A 15,586-nucleotide genomic window follows, 5' to 3' on the forward strand; every position below is an offset into this window, starting at 1 on the left:
GCTGTGATTAGGGTGTAACCAGTCAAGTGAAAAGAGGCCATATGTGCCTTTAAAATGATCTTTCCCAACAGTTCAGTGTTAATAAAATCAACTTTAATACAGTATATTAATGTAATCAAAAAGATTCAGTATTTTTTTTTATTTTTTTTAATAGAAATTACTCTATGGCACAATTTAAAAAAAACAACAACTCATCTATACAAAACAGTAAACAAAAAATTCTCCCTCCTCTAGGTTTCAGGTGTTTTTGTTACATGTAGATACAGTTTAGTTTATTGTAATCTGTTTATATCGTTTCAGAGCACCAAAATCTACAAAAGATACTCATCTGTCATCCCATCATCTCACATCATGGGTGAGGTGCAGGAGGTCCGACCAGGAAAACACAAAATAGGGGTCTCGACATTGGACAGAGTCAACGGGGTCCAGGCTTCTAGTGGAGGAGATGTTCAGAGATCAACCTTAGTGTTTGGTCGTCCCAGCACCATCGTCTCCTCTGTCACCACCATGGCACCAAAGGTACAGCTGCGCCACCAGCGCGCCAGACAAGCGTCTCGACCAGTCAGCATGCCACTGGAACGCCTGCCCGCACCAGCTCAAATCGGCGAGAGGAATAATCGAAACACCAGCGATGTTGTTGATTCAGGCTCTGTTAAGCGGGAGACCATTGCTGAAACTATACAGGAGATGCCAGAGCCAGAGAGGGCTCGGCAAAGTGGCTCATCCAGGGTTAGTACCTACTACATTACTCCTTTTATTGACACTCAGAGGAGGACGTGGGACAAGAAGTACAAGCACTATGATGTTACACCCAGGACTGCTATGATAATGGCCAACCTACCATCTGCCAGTTCTGGAGTGCAGCCTGTAAAGGCAACGATACCTGTTAGCAATGTTGCAACCCCAACAACTGCGTCTGTGGTTCCAACGACGAGTAGCGTTAGCACCGTATTCTCCAGTAACCTTTACACATCGTCACTCAAGTCTGTTTGGACCTCCAAAAGGGAAAATGACACTCAGAGTTCACTCCGCGAGTCTAGCAGCTCACCAAACCTTCCACTAACACTCAGGGCACCGAGGACTCTGCACCCTCCTTCTGGAACTTTCTACAAGCCCCCTGTTTCCAACAACGGCCGTGCTACAACACTCCCAAACTGGAATACTACTTTAACTACCGCCACCACCACCAGCTTATCATCCACCCCCACCATCATCTCTACTACCATTACTTTGTCACCCACCACCAACATCACCATCATTACCACATCACCTGCTACTACCACCACCACCACCTCATCGTCTTTCCCCAACAGCCCTGTTGAAGCAGCGTGTCCGTCCCCTGTCCTTAAAAGCCCCACACAGACGCCACTCCAGACTCAGGACTCCACTGACAGTGCCATAGACTCTGGGGTCTCAACCTCTGCTCCCATGTCACCCCCTCAGTCTCCTCCCCCTAGCAGCCCTGACGACCTTAGCCCTAGTGAGAATAAACCTGTTTACCAAAGACTGCGACCCCGGCGGCTGCAGGAGCTCGAACACAGAGAGGCTCATTTTGTCTGACACCAAAAAAAGGAGAAACAAACAAAAAACTCATATGATATCTGTAAATATTACTTTATCACAGTGAATGCTGGGGAAAAGATTTTTATCATCAAGCTGAGCATGGAAGGAAATGTCGACCTGTGAAAATAAACCATAAAAGTGTTATAAAAGTGCTAATATATTCTTTCATATGTCTAAGTCAACAGCAGCTGGTTTAAGCGCTCAAAATGTCGATGCCAACACAATCGTTTATTGCCACATTTTTAAATAAATAAATAGATTAAATGTATGACAAAGAAAACTGGCAACAAATCAATTTCTGTCTGAAATGAACTTTAAGCCTATCACATTTCTTCTTGAATATTTGATTTATACAGAAATATATTTTACACACTGCACTTAATAATCCAGGTTCAGATTCTGGGGTTCCTTTCATTTTAAAAAATTAGTTTAACTCTTATTCCACTAGGTATAGATGTAAGTACTTCAAGCATGAGGGTTCTTACTGATAAAGAAGTCAACATTTACATCTTTTAATGTGTTCATAGCCTGTGATTGGTACATCTTTTCTCAGCATGTAAATCATTTGTATCTTTGTACATTTTTATATTCATTGATGCATATTCCATGTCTGTCACAAAGGTTGTGTTTATTCACATTTTTGTGACTATACGGAAGACGAATGACACGCAACAGTTCCTGCTGCAAATTAAACATTTGAAATGACTCTGTTTGAGATTGAGTTTTGTTGTTGTTGTTTTGTTTGTAGATTTCTGTTCAGCGCCCTGGAGAATCAAGGTTATATTTGAAAGGTTGTTTTAAATTCATTGCTTTATGCTATATTTATTTGGTGTGTGTCTGTTTCAGTTTTCCCTCTTACTTATAAGGGTACTCACTTTTTTCTTCTTTTTTATCTCTACACAGTAGCTTTAATGTGATACCGTCAAGATTTCAGATTCCCTTCACCTAATTTCCCATGTCACCTACTCCACCTTGTCGAGCTGCTCAAAACAATGAGTCATTTCAGAACTGAAACAAACCCCCTTGTCTCTGAGTCTGATCAGCTCCTGTGTCACTCGGTCCAAACTGATTTATTATGGAGGTGCTTAGCTGAAAGGCTTTCTTCCAGAGTGATGTGCAGTGACTGTGCAGGTAAATCTTGCTCCTTTATCTTTCTAAAAGCACACTGGTTGCCGCCGTGATGAAACACATCTCCAGTATAGGATGAAACATCTCTCCACCTGGATTCCTCCTTTCCTCTTCCATAGGTATCCCCTTAATTCTGCCTCAAAATGGATGACGGTTGTGTTTTTTCTGCTTGCCCATGTTGAGCTGGGAGATTAGAGCAATCAGATTAGGAGTGCTGCTGACCTGCAGGCAGAGGAGAGGGAGTGGGCAGCTAGAAGGCACACGGATCTCTTACCTTGCTTAATTTTTTCCCAATACTTCAGCTTGTCGGTGAACCTGTTTCTCTAGATGTCGTTCTACTTTTCTATCATTCCATAACAGGTAAGGATCTATATTTACTTGTTTAAGCTTGTTGTTGACTAAGTTGTTTGGAAGATCGTGTAACAAAGAGATATGGCTGCTAATTACTGTTTGGCTTTTAGATTCACTCAGAACATCTTGGTATTGATTTGCTGTGACCTTTCTTTAAAGGGATGAGTGGACCCAAACTGTATCAGAACTGCCCCCATATTCCAAAATGACTATTTTTCTAACTTGCATAAAGGTAAATGACAAATTTAACAACAAACAAAATAAGACTTCAGACTCAGTGAAGGGTGTCATGGCCACTGGTTATACTTGAGGGAAGCTTAGCCAGTTCGTACACCTGTGGGAGATATTGGAGCGGTGTGTTAGGGTGTTTTCTCCACCATCACCACAGCAAATGAGGGACTATCAATGCAATAATTGCAATGGTGTTCACTCTGACCAATAGAGACATAGAAAGGTGCCTAGGTACATTAAAGCTGTTCTGGTGGAACATGGCAGACCAGTGCCTTTTAAAGTGATTTATGCCAGGGTTTTTTTTCTTCTTTTTTTCAGCTTTTTTTCCCAAAGATGAGAGCAGAAAGCACAAAAACCCCCAAAATTACATCCAGAGATGTCACATACATAATGATAGCTTTTACTCTCCTGTTTCAGTCTTACAGCATCCCCTGTTTTCCAGACAGGTGTTCATGCGCTCTGAGGTAATCTGTTGGACACGTTGCACTGAGCAAATTACTCTTCATGTCCGAGATTTTCTGAAGCACCATCTGCACATATCCTGTATATGTCACTGGCATTTTCCCCTTAACATCTCCCTGAAAATTAATTTGCCTTTGGAATACATCTGCATGAGAGTAGGTTCAAATTGCAAGTATAAAGCTTTATTTGTATACACGCACAAAGTCATGTAAATACATCCTGTAACCGTGTCTGTTAACACATATGGTAGTTAATAACATCACCCATTGCCACTGCAGGTAAAATTTGTCCTTTTGCATTAATTAATAGACGTTCAGTGGTTTTGCGGAGCCTGTCAGGGTTCTGTGTGTTTTGTGAATTAATTATCTGCAGTTGTAGTAAAACCTCTCATAAACCAGTTCAAATATAAGTCTGATATGAAATGAGCACAAGACAAAATCCAGCCCAAGACAAGACGTGCTCTTAGGGCTAGATCCACATATGGGTCTTTCTGAACTCCAATAATTTGATCTAGTTTGTCTCGTGTCTTCGAAATAGCTGTAGTAAATGTCATCACTAATGGAGTTATGTTATCTACAGGTTTATTAAAGTCTGATGACCCCTTCCAGGGGTTGAGCTGCAGAGCAATGAAGACTGGCTCTCAAGTCAGCCTGTTACTGTGGAAAAACTGGACTCTTCGAAAGAGACAGAAGGTAACACTTTTTATATATATTGTATATATATAAATAAATAGTATGAGAACGACAGAAACACAACCAAAACAATTACCATAGGGTTTGAACATTAATATACATACATATATATATGTATAATATATGTATATATATTAATGTTCAAACCCCATGGCAATTGTTTTGGTTGTGTTTCTGTTGTTCTCATACTTCACGGTGTATGACTGCATCACATCTGTCTATCCAGATCCGCTTCCTGGTGGAGATCTTCTGGCCAGTGTTGCTATTCATTGGTTTGGTGTGGCTGAGGAAAGCCAATCCACTGTACCAACAACATGAGTGTAAGAAGAATTCGCCAATTATGCATCAAGTTTTCAAATTAGAAAAGAAAAGGAAAAGACAAAATTGTATTTGCTGAAATTCCTTTCTTTCCTTGTAAAAATAGTATCCCTTTACCCTTTCACAGTTCTGTTAACATCAAATCACAACCTCTCACATTGCCTCTAACGTAGTCTGTGTTTCTTTAGGTCATTTCCCCAACAAGGCGCTGCCCTCTACAGGGATTCTCCCTTGGATTCAGGGCATCTTCTGCAACGTCAACAATCCCTGCTTTAGATATCCAACCCGAGGAGAATCCCCAGGCGTTGTTTCCAATTATAATAACTCGGTGTAAGCATAACTCAGCTCTTTTAAACTTGGTAAAAACCACTTTTAACCTTATAAAAAAATGTTTTTTTTTTTGTGTGTTTTTTGGGGGGGTTATTCCAGATTGGCGCGATTCTACACCAACATCCAAAAGCTTCTGCTCAATGACACGGAGGTCCAACAGCTTGGCAGGCTTTGGCATGAAATGTCATCATTCTCAAACTTCATGGAAACTTTACGCAACAATCCGTCTGCAGTCTCAGGTGAAGTCAAAAAAGAGGAAAGTGGCCAGTAGACGTTTTTATTAATAAGCTGACAAAAAAATGACTATTGAGAACAAGGTTTCTGGACAGATGTGAACCCAAAGGTGCTAATAATTTTCCTTTTAAGAGACATTAATTCTTAACCTAACATAAACAGAAAACAGTAGCTATAAAAATATTTATTTATTTTGTCCAATTTCTGTAAATTACGTTATACATTTTCAGTGCTGCATGGATGCAGGCTTTAAAAATATCTTTTATTGTAGATTTTGCCACTTGCTTTAAAAAGTACGTACATGACATCTACACAAAAAGAATTCCTCCATGGTGGTTTATAAACTTCCCTTCACTATTTTTCACTTTGGCCTTTTAATCCTGGGTAATTTGCACATTATGGTGCTGAGTCACATGCCGTTTTTTATGACTAGGCCCAAAGGCATGCCCGAAATGTGTTCTCAGTATTTCTTCCTAAGAAATTAGCTTTAGTTTTTGGCAGGGAAATGTGCATAAACACCCTTCCTCACTGCGCTTTCTCTGAAAATCTGTGTCAATCTTTTCTGCTGTGAATCATTTCCTCAGCGCAGTGGGTCAAAGTTATTTTTTGCTGATTTTGACCTTTCGCTATCTCTGTTCATGATTTTCCATTTAGGTCGCGGGCTGAAGGTGGAGGATATTTTGAAGGATGATGAAGTTCTCACAGCCTTCCTGTTAAGAGATGCCGGGCTCTCGGAGTCTATAGTTTATCAACTTGTCAATGCACAAATACGACTTGAACAGGTACATCTTTTTAGAAAGATTTTTGCAGAGGTTAATGATGAATTTTTGCAGAGAATCAAAATTAAAACCATGCTTTACCTGGATTGTGGCAATTGCACTTGTCTAAAAAGACATTATATACATTATAGTAACTTACTGAATATGAATACAAATATTTTGATGCTGTTTTGCAGTTTGCATTTGGAGTCCCAGACCTGCAGCTGAAAGACATAGCATGTAGTCAGGCCCTCTTGGAGCGTTTCCTGTTCTTCCCCACTCGCATGGGACTGCATGGGGTCCGCAATGCTATGTGTGCCCTGAGCCAGCAAAGGCTCCAGAGGATAGAGGATGTCCTGTATGCTAATCTGGACTTCTTCAAGATCTTTAAGCTGGTTAGTAGCTTGTTTTAACTTATACAGTGGTGCATCATTCATATCACTAGGTGATGATCTAGTATGTCTAACAGCAGATGTTGGTTCCCACATCCACGCACTGCTCTCTATTGAAAGACTGGTGGATATCGATGAGCATCTCTTGTGTTACTGTATTGATTTTGCATATTTACTCTGCTTTGGAATGTCAGGATGTATTAATGCATTAAGTCGTGTACATATTTGTATTATATATTATTTAATATTTGTAAGCACTTTAATCTATCAAAGTCTGGTAGCTTCACAGTTTAAACCTGAAGCGATAAATGTGGGTCCAAACTGTCACAATTTCTGGAGGCAAATCATGCGGAGAGAGAGAGAGAGGTGTGGATCCAAACGCAGACACAGAGGGAAACTGAGCTGAGATGTGAACCAATAGCGGACCGTTTATTTAGCTGCTGATTGATTACAGGAACGAAACTGAACAGTGACTTGACTCAAACTGAGATGTCAAACTATGACCTTTACTTTGGCTGTGACTATGGGAGAGAACATAAGCAGACAACCAGACAGCTAACAGTAAGAAACACGAGACCTAAGTACACTGGAGGGTAATTGGGAAAGTGAACACACATTGGAAAACAGCTGACACAATTACCCATAATGACACAACAGGGAAGTGTAAACAAAACACATAGAAATGCAGCAACAAGAGGAGGTAAACCTAAGAACTAGAATTTGCAGAACAGAGAAGAACTTGAGTGCTGGAAGTACAAAACAGAAACCATAACACTAGAAGTCATAGCCATAAATAAACCCAAGAACAATAGTAATCATAATAATAGTAATACAAATTCCAAAACCCTGGGTCACTGACCCAAGACCATAACACAAACTCAGGCAAAATTGTCCTACACAGTTTTAGAGACACACACTGCTGTGTATTTTCCGACTGTTTCAGGCATATTCACTGCAAGACGTTTTCAGAGAGAATTCATTAAATTTTGGCCAATAAATACAGCTCAAACCTGGATTTAGTCGGTGCAGACCAGACAGTCACTCATCTACAAACCTATTATATGGACTTTTTAATATTAGCTGCGGGATCAGTAAAATTGATGTAGTGGAAGATGGAAAGTCTTCACATCTGGCATTTAGTCATGGAGTGCCACAGGGTTCTGTGCTGGCACCAATACTTTTTACATTATACAGTACATGGTTTCCTTAGGCAATAACAATATCAAGTACCACTGTGTTCATTTCCATTGGTTTACAGATGATACCCAGCTTCATTTCTCAGTGAAGCCAGGTGACACAAATCAATTAGCTAAACACTGGGAATCTTTTTAAGACAAAACAAAGTTATTATATAAAAATAATGGATCTTACCTGGTGTCTAACCAGACATATACCCTTGATGGCATTACACTGGCCTCCAGCAAAAGTGTGAGAGCTCTTGGAGGCAGTTTTGACCAGGATATGTTGGATAGTGTGGACATTAAACACATGTGAAAGAAAGCAGGACTGCTTGCAATATCTCTTAAATTAGAAACATCCCATCTTAGAGTGATAAAAAAAAAATAGTTCATGCATTTATTAGGTCTAGGCTGGATTATTGTAATTTGGACTATTGTCATTTATTTTTATGAATTTGTTCTAAATGTTCCCAGCAAATACTCAAGTTTATCCAAAGAGTACTAACAGATCATACTTCATACAGAGATCACATTTCTCTCATATTAGCGTCTCTTTACTGGTTTCATAATGAATCCACAATTTAATCTGAAATCCTTCTCCTCACATACAAAGCTCTGAATAATCAGGGCTCATCGTATATGAAGGACCTCATTGTACCATTTGATTGCAACAGAGCACTTCACTCTCAGACTGCAGGCTTACTTGTGGCTCTTAGAGTTTCCAAAAGTAGAGGGAGAGCTATCAGCCCCGTCTCACATGGTACCATCTCCCACTTTGGATTTAGGAGACAGACACACTTTCTAGTTTTAAGATTAGGGTTAGGATCCCTTTTGATAAAGCTTACAGTTAGGGCTGGAATAGGTGTCTCTGAACCATTCCTTATCTATGCTGCTGTAAGCTCAGACAACTGCAAGACTTCATGTGATACACTGACTACTTCCCCACTCATTTCTTCTTACTCACCATGTGTTTGTATACCACTGCAGCATGTCATTACATTTTTGTCTACTCTCTCCCTTAGTGTGTGTTTTGCCCGTCTCTTCTCTTTCTCCCCCGCCAGCGGGTTGTGGCATATGGCTGCACTTCCTTGACTCTGGTTCTGCCAGAGCTTTCTTCTCGTTAGAAGGCAGTATTTTTTTTCTTTCCACTGCTGCAAAGCACTTGCTCACAGGGGGCTGGTTGTTGGCGCTTTCTCCAGAATACTGTACAGTTGTTACCTTATTCTATAAATGGCCTTGAGGGGACTGTTGTTCAAATGTGGTGCTATCTAAATAAACCAGAATTGAATTGAACTGAGCTGAATTGGTACTGTCCTCCAAAAGCTTCAAAAGTGCTACAATACCAGTAAATCTTCTCTGTAGAAACTGTACATGTATGTCGAGGTTTGCATAGATATCAGTGCTGCACGTGAGGCCCAGTAGCTGGCTCTAGCAGGGGAGTCTGTAGAAGTGTTTGCTGGTTTTATTTTAGGCACTGGCTCTCTTTAGAAATGTTCGATTATCTTAAAAGCATATTGGGACTAAAACAGACCCTTTCTTTTTTAATAACACTTGTATTCACCTGTGATTATTTGAGCAAGTTATCCTCAACTCAAGAAATGTTATCTTCATTTTTGTCCCTTGTCTCCTTGTTCTGCACGCACACACAAATAGTGAAACAAAGAGTATAAGATCCACAAAACAACAGCAGGGACTCTCACGCTCATCTGAAATGATAAGTTTCGCATATACAAAATGCACCTGAACTTTTTTTTACATTATTAAACAGCTAACAGTGTATAACTAGAGTTAGCTAACGCAATAGGAAAAATCTTTTTCCTAACGTGTAACAAAAGATTTGTTTGTTGAGACAGGAAACCTGGCTATTGGAATATATGTAACTGACACTGTAATTGACAATCAAATTAGTCATTCTGTCCATACTCTTCCATCTTATAAATTGCATCGTATTTATATGATATCAATGTCAAAAACTCCATTTCACTGCATGTCCAGCTGTAAATGTTGTACTCTCTCTTTATCATATGTCTGTGTTGTTCAGCCTGGGTGAGTCAGGTGATTGGCTGAGGGAGTTTACATGGCATTATCCTTCTTGGCCTGTTTCTTTAATGGGCTTAGAGCCTGCCTGCAGACTCTGTGGTATTCTGTAAGACAGGATGCCACTTCTCATACATATATTTTGAGTCAACATAGCTTCTAGCAAACCTGGTTTATATGGTTGCTAAAAACCTGACAAATAGTGCATCTTCACAGTGTTGCTGTGGCTTTAATTACCATTTTTTAAAAGAAAATCCTTGGAATAGTGAAGAAGTTGCTATAAATAGCTTGCAAATTAGGGTCAATTAGAGACTACCCTATATTTAGACTTGAGAGATGTATGTTGTCAAATATCTTAGAGATGAAAAATCTGACCTAGAACCTTAAATTCCCCCTTTTGCCCTATGGTAACTGGAATAGTCTCCAGCCCCCCCACGACCCCGACAAGGATAAGCATAAGAGAATGGATGGATAGACAGTTTATGTGTGGGAAATCTGATCTCTTAATTTAACTCGTTAACTCCATCGCACATCATGCCCATTACCACATTGACCTTGGTCTCATAGCAGCTGTCCTCCCATCATTACACTCTTGACTCCCTTCTTGCATCAACTTTTCAGTGCCCTCCCTTCCCACTCCCTTGCTTTCTCTCTATCCCCCTCACCATACTGCCTCCCTCCTTCCTTCGTTCATTGAAATTCAGGCACGAAGAATGCGAGAAGAAGGATATCTCATGTGTGTGTGTGTTTGTCTTGGCACTCCTGGTTTCCTTACCCTCAGCACTCCTGCCCTGACCAGTCATTTCCTAACACCTACTGTTAATGGTTTCTCAAGAAGATAATGCCACTGAAGGATGCGTAGGGGAGTTATAATACGTAGTTCCACATCAAACAATTGGTGGATCTCAAGTTTAGCACAGGTTAAAAAAAATATGGCATTTTCTGTGCGTTTGATGTGGTTTTGCCCAGTAGTGTATTGCTTCAAATTCCTGGAAGTTTCCTGGAAATCACTTGTGACCAGATATGAATTTACAAGTCACAAGCTGAGATATTATATGATTTAAAAAGAGCAGTAATGGTTATAACATAAAAGAACAAAGGACCAGTTGTGTTTAAATCCCCCTTTATCTGTAATAATCTCATTTTACTTTAATAGATCTCCTGTTTTGTTCCCCCCTAGATGCCTCAGGTTTTGGACAGAAGCTCCGTGGGCATTGACCTGCATTTCTGGGGCCAGGCTTTTAAGGCAACATCAGCGAAGATCCAAGATGTAAGTAGTCCAAATGTCATCCATCCCTTCTCTTCTGCTCCTTGAGTCTCTTCTTCTTCTCAAGCCCTCAGTATCAAAGGCACTAGTATTTTTAGTCATGCAGGAAACTCGCCTCTTCCGTTGCTCCCCGTTCAAGAATCGCTCCCAGAAGAAGCTGAATGATGTGCTCAATACTGTGAGGGTTACATGTACAGTATGTGTTAAAAAATACATTTTTGCAAGTGCTTTGTGAGCTAAAAATATGTCTGTTGTGTATCTGCATACATGTAATGTATATGCATGCACATGCATTATAAATGAATGGATCTGAAACACTAACTACAATGGAATAGAACAGGGTTGAAGAGAATACAGTAGATACTGTAGATTACATTTTTTTTCTACAAGAAGAACACACGTGGAATGGAAATGTAAACACATATACACACACTTGCGCAAATGAAAGAAAAAAATGTATGAATGAGAAGATAATTTTCATTTCATTTCATTTATTTATTTATTTCACACTTGGTGCAACAGATCAAACAATGAACAAATAACTGAAAAAGTAAAAAGAAAATGGATGATAAAAAATAATAAAATCAGCTTTCAAGAACTATCACTATTCAATTAAAGTCAGAAGAAGGAGACATAGTATGCTGACATGTTGTCAACAAGTCACAGCCACACAGAAACACTGATACGTTATTACACATCTAAAATATTAGACTAAAATAGAATAAAACTAAGAGAGTCGACTAGAACAAATACGGTAGAACATAATGAAATGGGATGCATTGGTTTATATATAACAAAAAGCACAAACAGTATAAAACAGCATTGTAACACAATAGAGTAGAATAATGTGTTTATCAGGCAACACATACACACAAATCACTGTGACTGAGATGTGTGTTTAGGCACGTTCACGGTTTGTCCCAAGGGAGAGCGTATCCCATCATCACCTTAGCCAGGGGTGAGAGAGAAAGAGAGAGGAGGGTGGGAGGTAGAGGGAGGGAGGAAAAGAGGGACATTCTTTTGAGGTGACACGTCCTGTAGGTGGGACCTTCGTATCACCGTGGTGACAGAAAGGCGAGCCAAAAGCTCTCATTACCCACCTCTTCTTCCTTTCAGTTCAGTGTGTGTGTGGATGTTTCTGTGCGAGAAATAATACATAAGGAAACAGAGGAAGAGGGAGTGAGCGCGACAGACATGAGGGGTGTGTTGTAGCATGCTTATGTCTGCGCGTGTCCACATGTAAAAGGTAGCTTTGAGTAGGAGTCATAAACGATCAAAGAGCCATTTTCATCACTCACCTCTGGAGCCAAATCAGTGATGACCCGTGCTAATAAATCCAAATATGATTTGAACCAAAACGCTCCCGGAGGAACTCAGTCCTACCAACATGTAGGAGCAACATGCAATACAATTATTGATGGCCTCCTTCATTATCTTCACAGAGGAAATTACATGTAGCAGGGAGAATTGCTCTCCTGGTTGAAGCTATTTTTGTTCTCTCAATAGGAGGATATTTAATCCACCTTGCAGCTCAGCTCTGTCCAACTTCTTTGCTTATCTTTAAGCTATTGTTTTCTTGTGACCGTTTATACTTAAAAATTCACAGGGCATGAATGAGTATGACAAACATAAATATCCCTGATCTGTGTATAATTATCTGATGAAGGTCAAATAACTCAAAATGGATTGTTTACACTTTCCAGCAATACCTAATAGTTACTCATCCTGCTGTAGGCCAGAAAATGTTTGGTCGTACTTCTCAGCAATGATCAACAGACACGCCAGACAAAAAAAAATATAAAACTTAAAAACTAACAGCCAGTCAGGGTTTGAGATACAGCATATAAACCATTTGGTGTTAGGGGTGTGTACTGTATATTAGACAGAGGTGATTGAACTCTAGTTTATAGGTTAAAGGTGCTTTAAATCCTAGTTTATTCTGACGATAGTAAATCCTATTTCCCGACTTGTGTTATCCGAGTAACCAACTTGTAAATATAAGCTATTAATCATGTTCATATCTTCTTTATAGTTTACACATATTTTACTTCATGTAAAGTGTTACCAGTATCTCATTTTCTCTGTGTGTACAGGGAACTCACTTTTTAGGATGTGCTCTGCTTTGTTGACCTTTCCACCAGTAAAATCCAATTTCCGTTTGATTTGGGCTCACCTTTTTTGTATTTTGCATTTTGTGATTAGTGCTAATTGCAGAGTGTGTTCACTGTGACCATGTTAGCATGCTAATATTGAAGCACTGCTGTATAGATACAGCCTCATGGCTGCAGACTATCGGATTGTTTAAAAGTTTAACTGGGCCTCTCTGTCTTGCGCAGATGATGCAGCAGGAGAGCTCTCAGGAGCTCATGAAGGCAGTGTCCTCCCTGTTCCAAACTGGGGGTCCTTCCTCTTTCACCCAGTTGATGTCCAGCGTGTCAAGTCTCTTCTGTGGATATCCTGAGGGTGGGGGCTCTAGGGTCCTGTCTTTCAACTGGTATGAAGACAACAATTATAAGGTGTTTCTGGGGGTCAATGGCACCAAAAACCACAACTATGCCTATGATGATACTACCAGTAAGTAAAGAGGGATTTTTAAAAAATACTCTACTCAAATATAGTATTAAGACTGTACTTGTTACAGATAAAAATCACAGAAACAGAAATATACCTGTACCTGCTGTATATGATAGCGCTATATATGATAGTGTTTTGCAGACACCACAAGTAGTTATAGTATGACTTTTTTGAAATCTAAAACAACGAGTAAAAAATATCACAAGTTTGCATCACAACACATACTTATGAAAATGTCACAGCTCTGATGCCTGCTGTGACATTCAGATTGTCCAAATGTCACAGAGTTATACATTTTCACGCTTACACAACCTGCAAACACCTCTCTTTCATTTGGAATGAAAAGTTTAGATTGGAAGTGACTGGTTGACCTGGAAAGAAAATACTACAACGGCCATTCAGTTTCACTCGTTCAGTGCTTTTCATCATATAGTTTCATTCAACATGAAGCAAGAAATAAATGTGCTGTAATTAAAGTGTGACTTAAGAAAAAAATACCAGTCAGATATAGTTAAATATTAGAAAAACACACCTTCTTACTTCACGTATTTATTTCTATTTATGCAAATGCAGTCTTTACCTATGCTTATTGTGTATTTGTTACATGTCGTTTGCTTTCATTAGCATGAGAAGGTGGGACAGAACTAATTTCACAAGCATAAAGAAAGATGTTTAGATCACTCAGTTATCATTTGGACAGAGTTTGCCTCAAAAGGCAAAATTTGTTCCAGAAGGTTGGCTGATATGCTCTGATTGGCTATTTTTTTTTAATATTAAGATTCTTTAGTTGATCATTTATTACGTCTGAATGCTTGAGACTTATGGAGGCCATAAGGAAAAATTATTATATATGAATACCATTTGTTTCTCATTCTCTTCATCTTTCCCTACCCCTAGCTCCCTTCTGCAATGCCCTGATGCAGACCCTGGAGTCCAACCCTGTCACGAAAATTGTGTGGAATTCAGTCAAGCCCCTGCTGATGGGAAAGATCCTTTACACCCCCGACTCCCCCGCAGCCCGCAAGATATTAAAGAGTGTGAGTGAGACCACCTCCAGCCTGACCCATCACCTCTCTCCCTTTTCCAACTCACTTTTGCCCCACTTCTGCGATTCTTTCAACCCTCAGTATCAGTGTAGATGCATACAAACCAACCACCCACCTTTGGAATGAGCTGACTAAAGAAGCAGAGGAAAGCAAAGGGATGGTGACGGTGATGGGGGTGAGGGGTAATGTGATGCAATGTGAGGGATGGGAAGAGGAGGGAGAGAATTCAGTGTAAGTGTGGGGGCGCGGCAGTGGAAGGAAAAACAGATCTGTTATGTCTCTTTTAATCCTCCTGACACAAAACAGAGTGGGGTTTCGAGAGTTTTGAGCGGCGTTTTGAATGTAGCCAAATTACATAATGTAACATTCCATTGTTATCCGCTGTATGTTGCAGCTTAAACCTTAGATAAAGTGTTAGTGGACTTTTTTGATCTCTCCTTTTTTTTTTTTTTTAACTGACACTATCCTTTAACAACTGACACTTCCACCAAACTCATTATTGACAGTGTATTTAGCACAGAACGCGACCGCTGTGTGTTAAATATGCTTTTGTTGTACTACTCTGGAAATATTTTTCAACTTTCATAGGATGTGTGTATTTGTGTTTGTCCAGGCCAACACAACCTTTGAGGAGCTAGAGAGGCTCCAAAATATGGCCAAGGCCTGGGAAGAGGTGGGACCTCAACTCTGGGCTTTCTTCCAAAACAGCGTTCAGATGAACATGATCAGGGTATGATTACTGCACATTCCTGCACACTAATTTAATGCACATTTGCACATCAACTCTCCTTACTACCACTGACATTATATAAAGAGATGGACACAGCCACTGTGAATCCACCCATTAGTTTGTGAAATCCTATTTTGAGCCCTTCATTACTTGGATAATAAAATAAAGTAAAAAAAACAAAAAAAAAGCAGCTAATGCTAGCAGGCTTTTTAGCAAGCTGCATCCATATATATATATATACACTGCTGATACTGGCATCTTTATTAGTACTCCTGCTCAGCTGTTTGTAATTGGA

General features: G+C 39.8%; 2 protein-coding genes across 4 annotated transcripts in view; both read left to right on the forward strand.

The window, feature by feature from the left end:
* LOC147308109 (rho GTPase-activating protein 29-like) overlaps positions 1-2,263 on the forward strand; it is a 31,594-nt gene extending 29,331 nt beyond the window's left edge. For all 3 annotated transcript variants that reach the window (XM_086272177.1, XM_086272178.1, XM_086272179.1), the window contains one exon: positions 301-2,263. In XM_086272177.1, coding sequence (XP_086128303.1) covers positions 301-1,560 — 1,260 coding nt within the window. In that variant the 3' untranslated portion in view covers positions 1,561-2,263. The remainder of the gene's footprint in view (positions 1-300) is intronic.
* A 636-nt stretch (positions 2,264-2,899) lies between these two features.
* Positions 2,900-15,586, forward strand: part of LOC147308110 (retinal-specific phospholipid-transporting ATPase ABCA4-like) — a 44,469-nt gene continuing 31,782 nt past the window's right edge. The window contains exons 1-11 of the mRNA XM_086272182.1: positions 2,900-3,051; positions 4,315-4,427; positions 4,654-4,747; positions 4,934-5,075; positions 5,175-5,314; positions 5,964-6,091; positions 6,265-6,462; positions 10,855-10,944; positions 13,278-13,515; positions 14,413-14,552; positions 15,175-15,291. Of these exons, the coding sequence (XP_086128308.1) occupies positions 4,362-4,427; positions 4,654-4,747; positions 4,934-5,075; positions 5,175-5,314; positions 5,964-6,091; positions 6,265-6,462; positions 10,855-10,944; positions 13,278-13,515; positions 14,413-14,552; positions 15,175-15,291 (1,353 nt within the window). The 5' untranslated portion in view covers positions 2,900-3,051; positions 4,315-4,361. The remainder of the gene's footprint in view (positions 3,052-4,314; positions 4,428-4,653; positions 4,748-4,933; positions 5,076-5,174; positions 5,315-5,963; positions 6,092-6,264; positions 6,463-10,854; positions 10,945-13,277; positions 13,516-14,412; positions 14,553-15,174; positions 15,292-15,586) is intronic.

This window comes from Aulonocara sp. 'chitande type north' Nkhata Bay, linkage group LG18 (genome assembly GCF_057382095.1).
Source record: "Aulonocara sp. 'chitande type north' Nkhata Bay isolate Kocher_YH1m ecotype deep benthic linkage group LG18, A_spYH_male_GT1.1, whole genome shotgun sequence".
Classification (NCBI taxonomy): domain Eukaryota; kingdom Metazoa; phylum Chordata; class Actinopteri; order Cichliformes; family Cichlidae; genus Aulonocara; species Aulonocara sp. 'chitande type north' Nkhata Bay.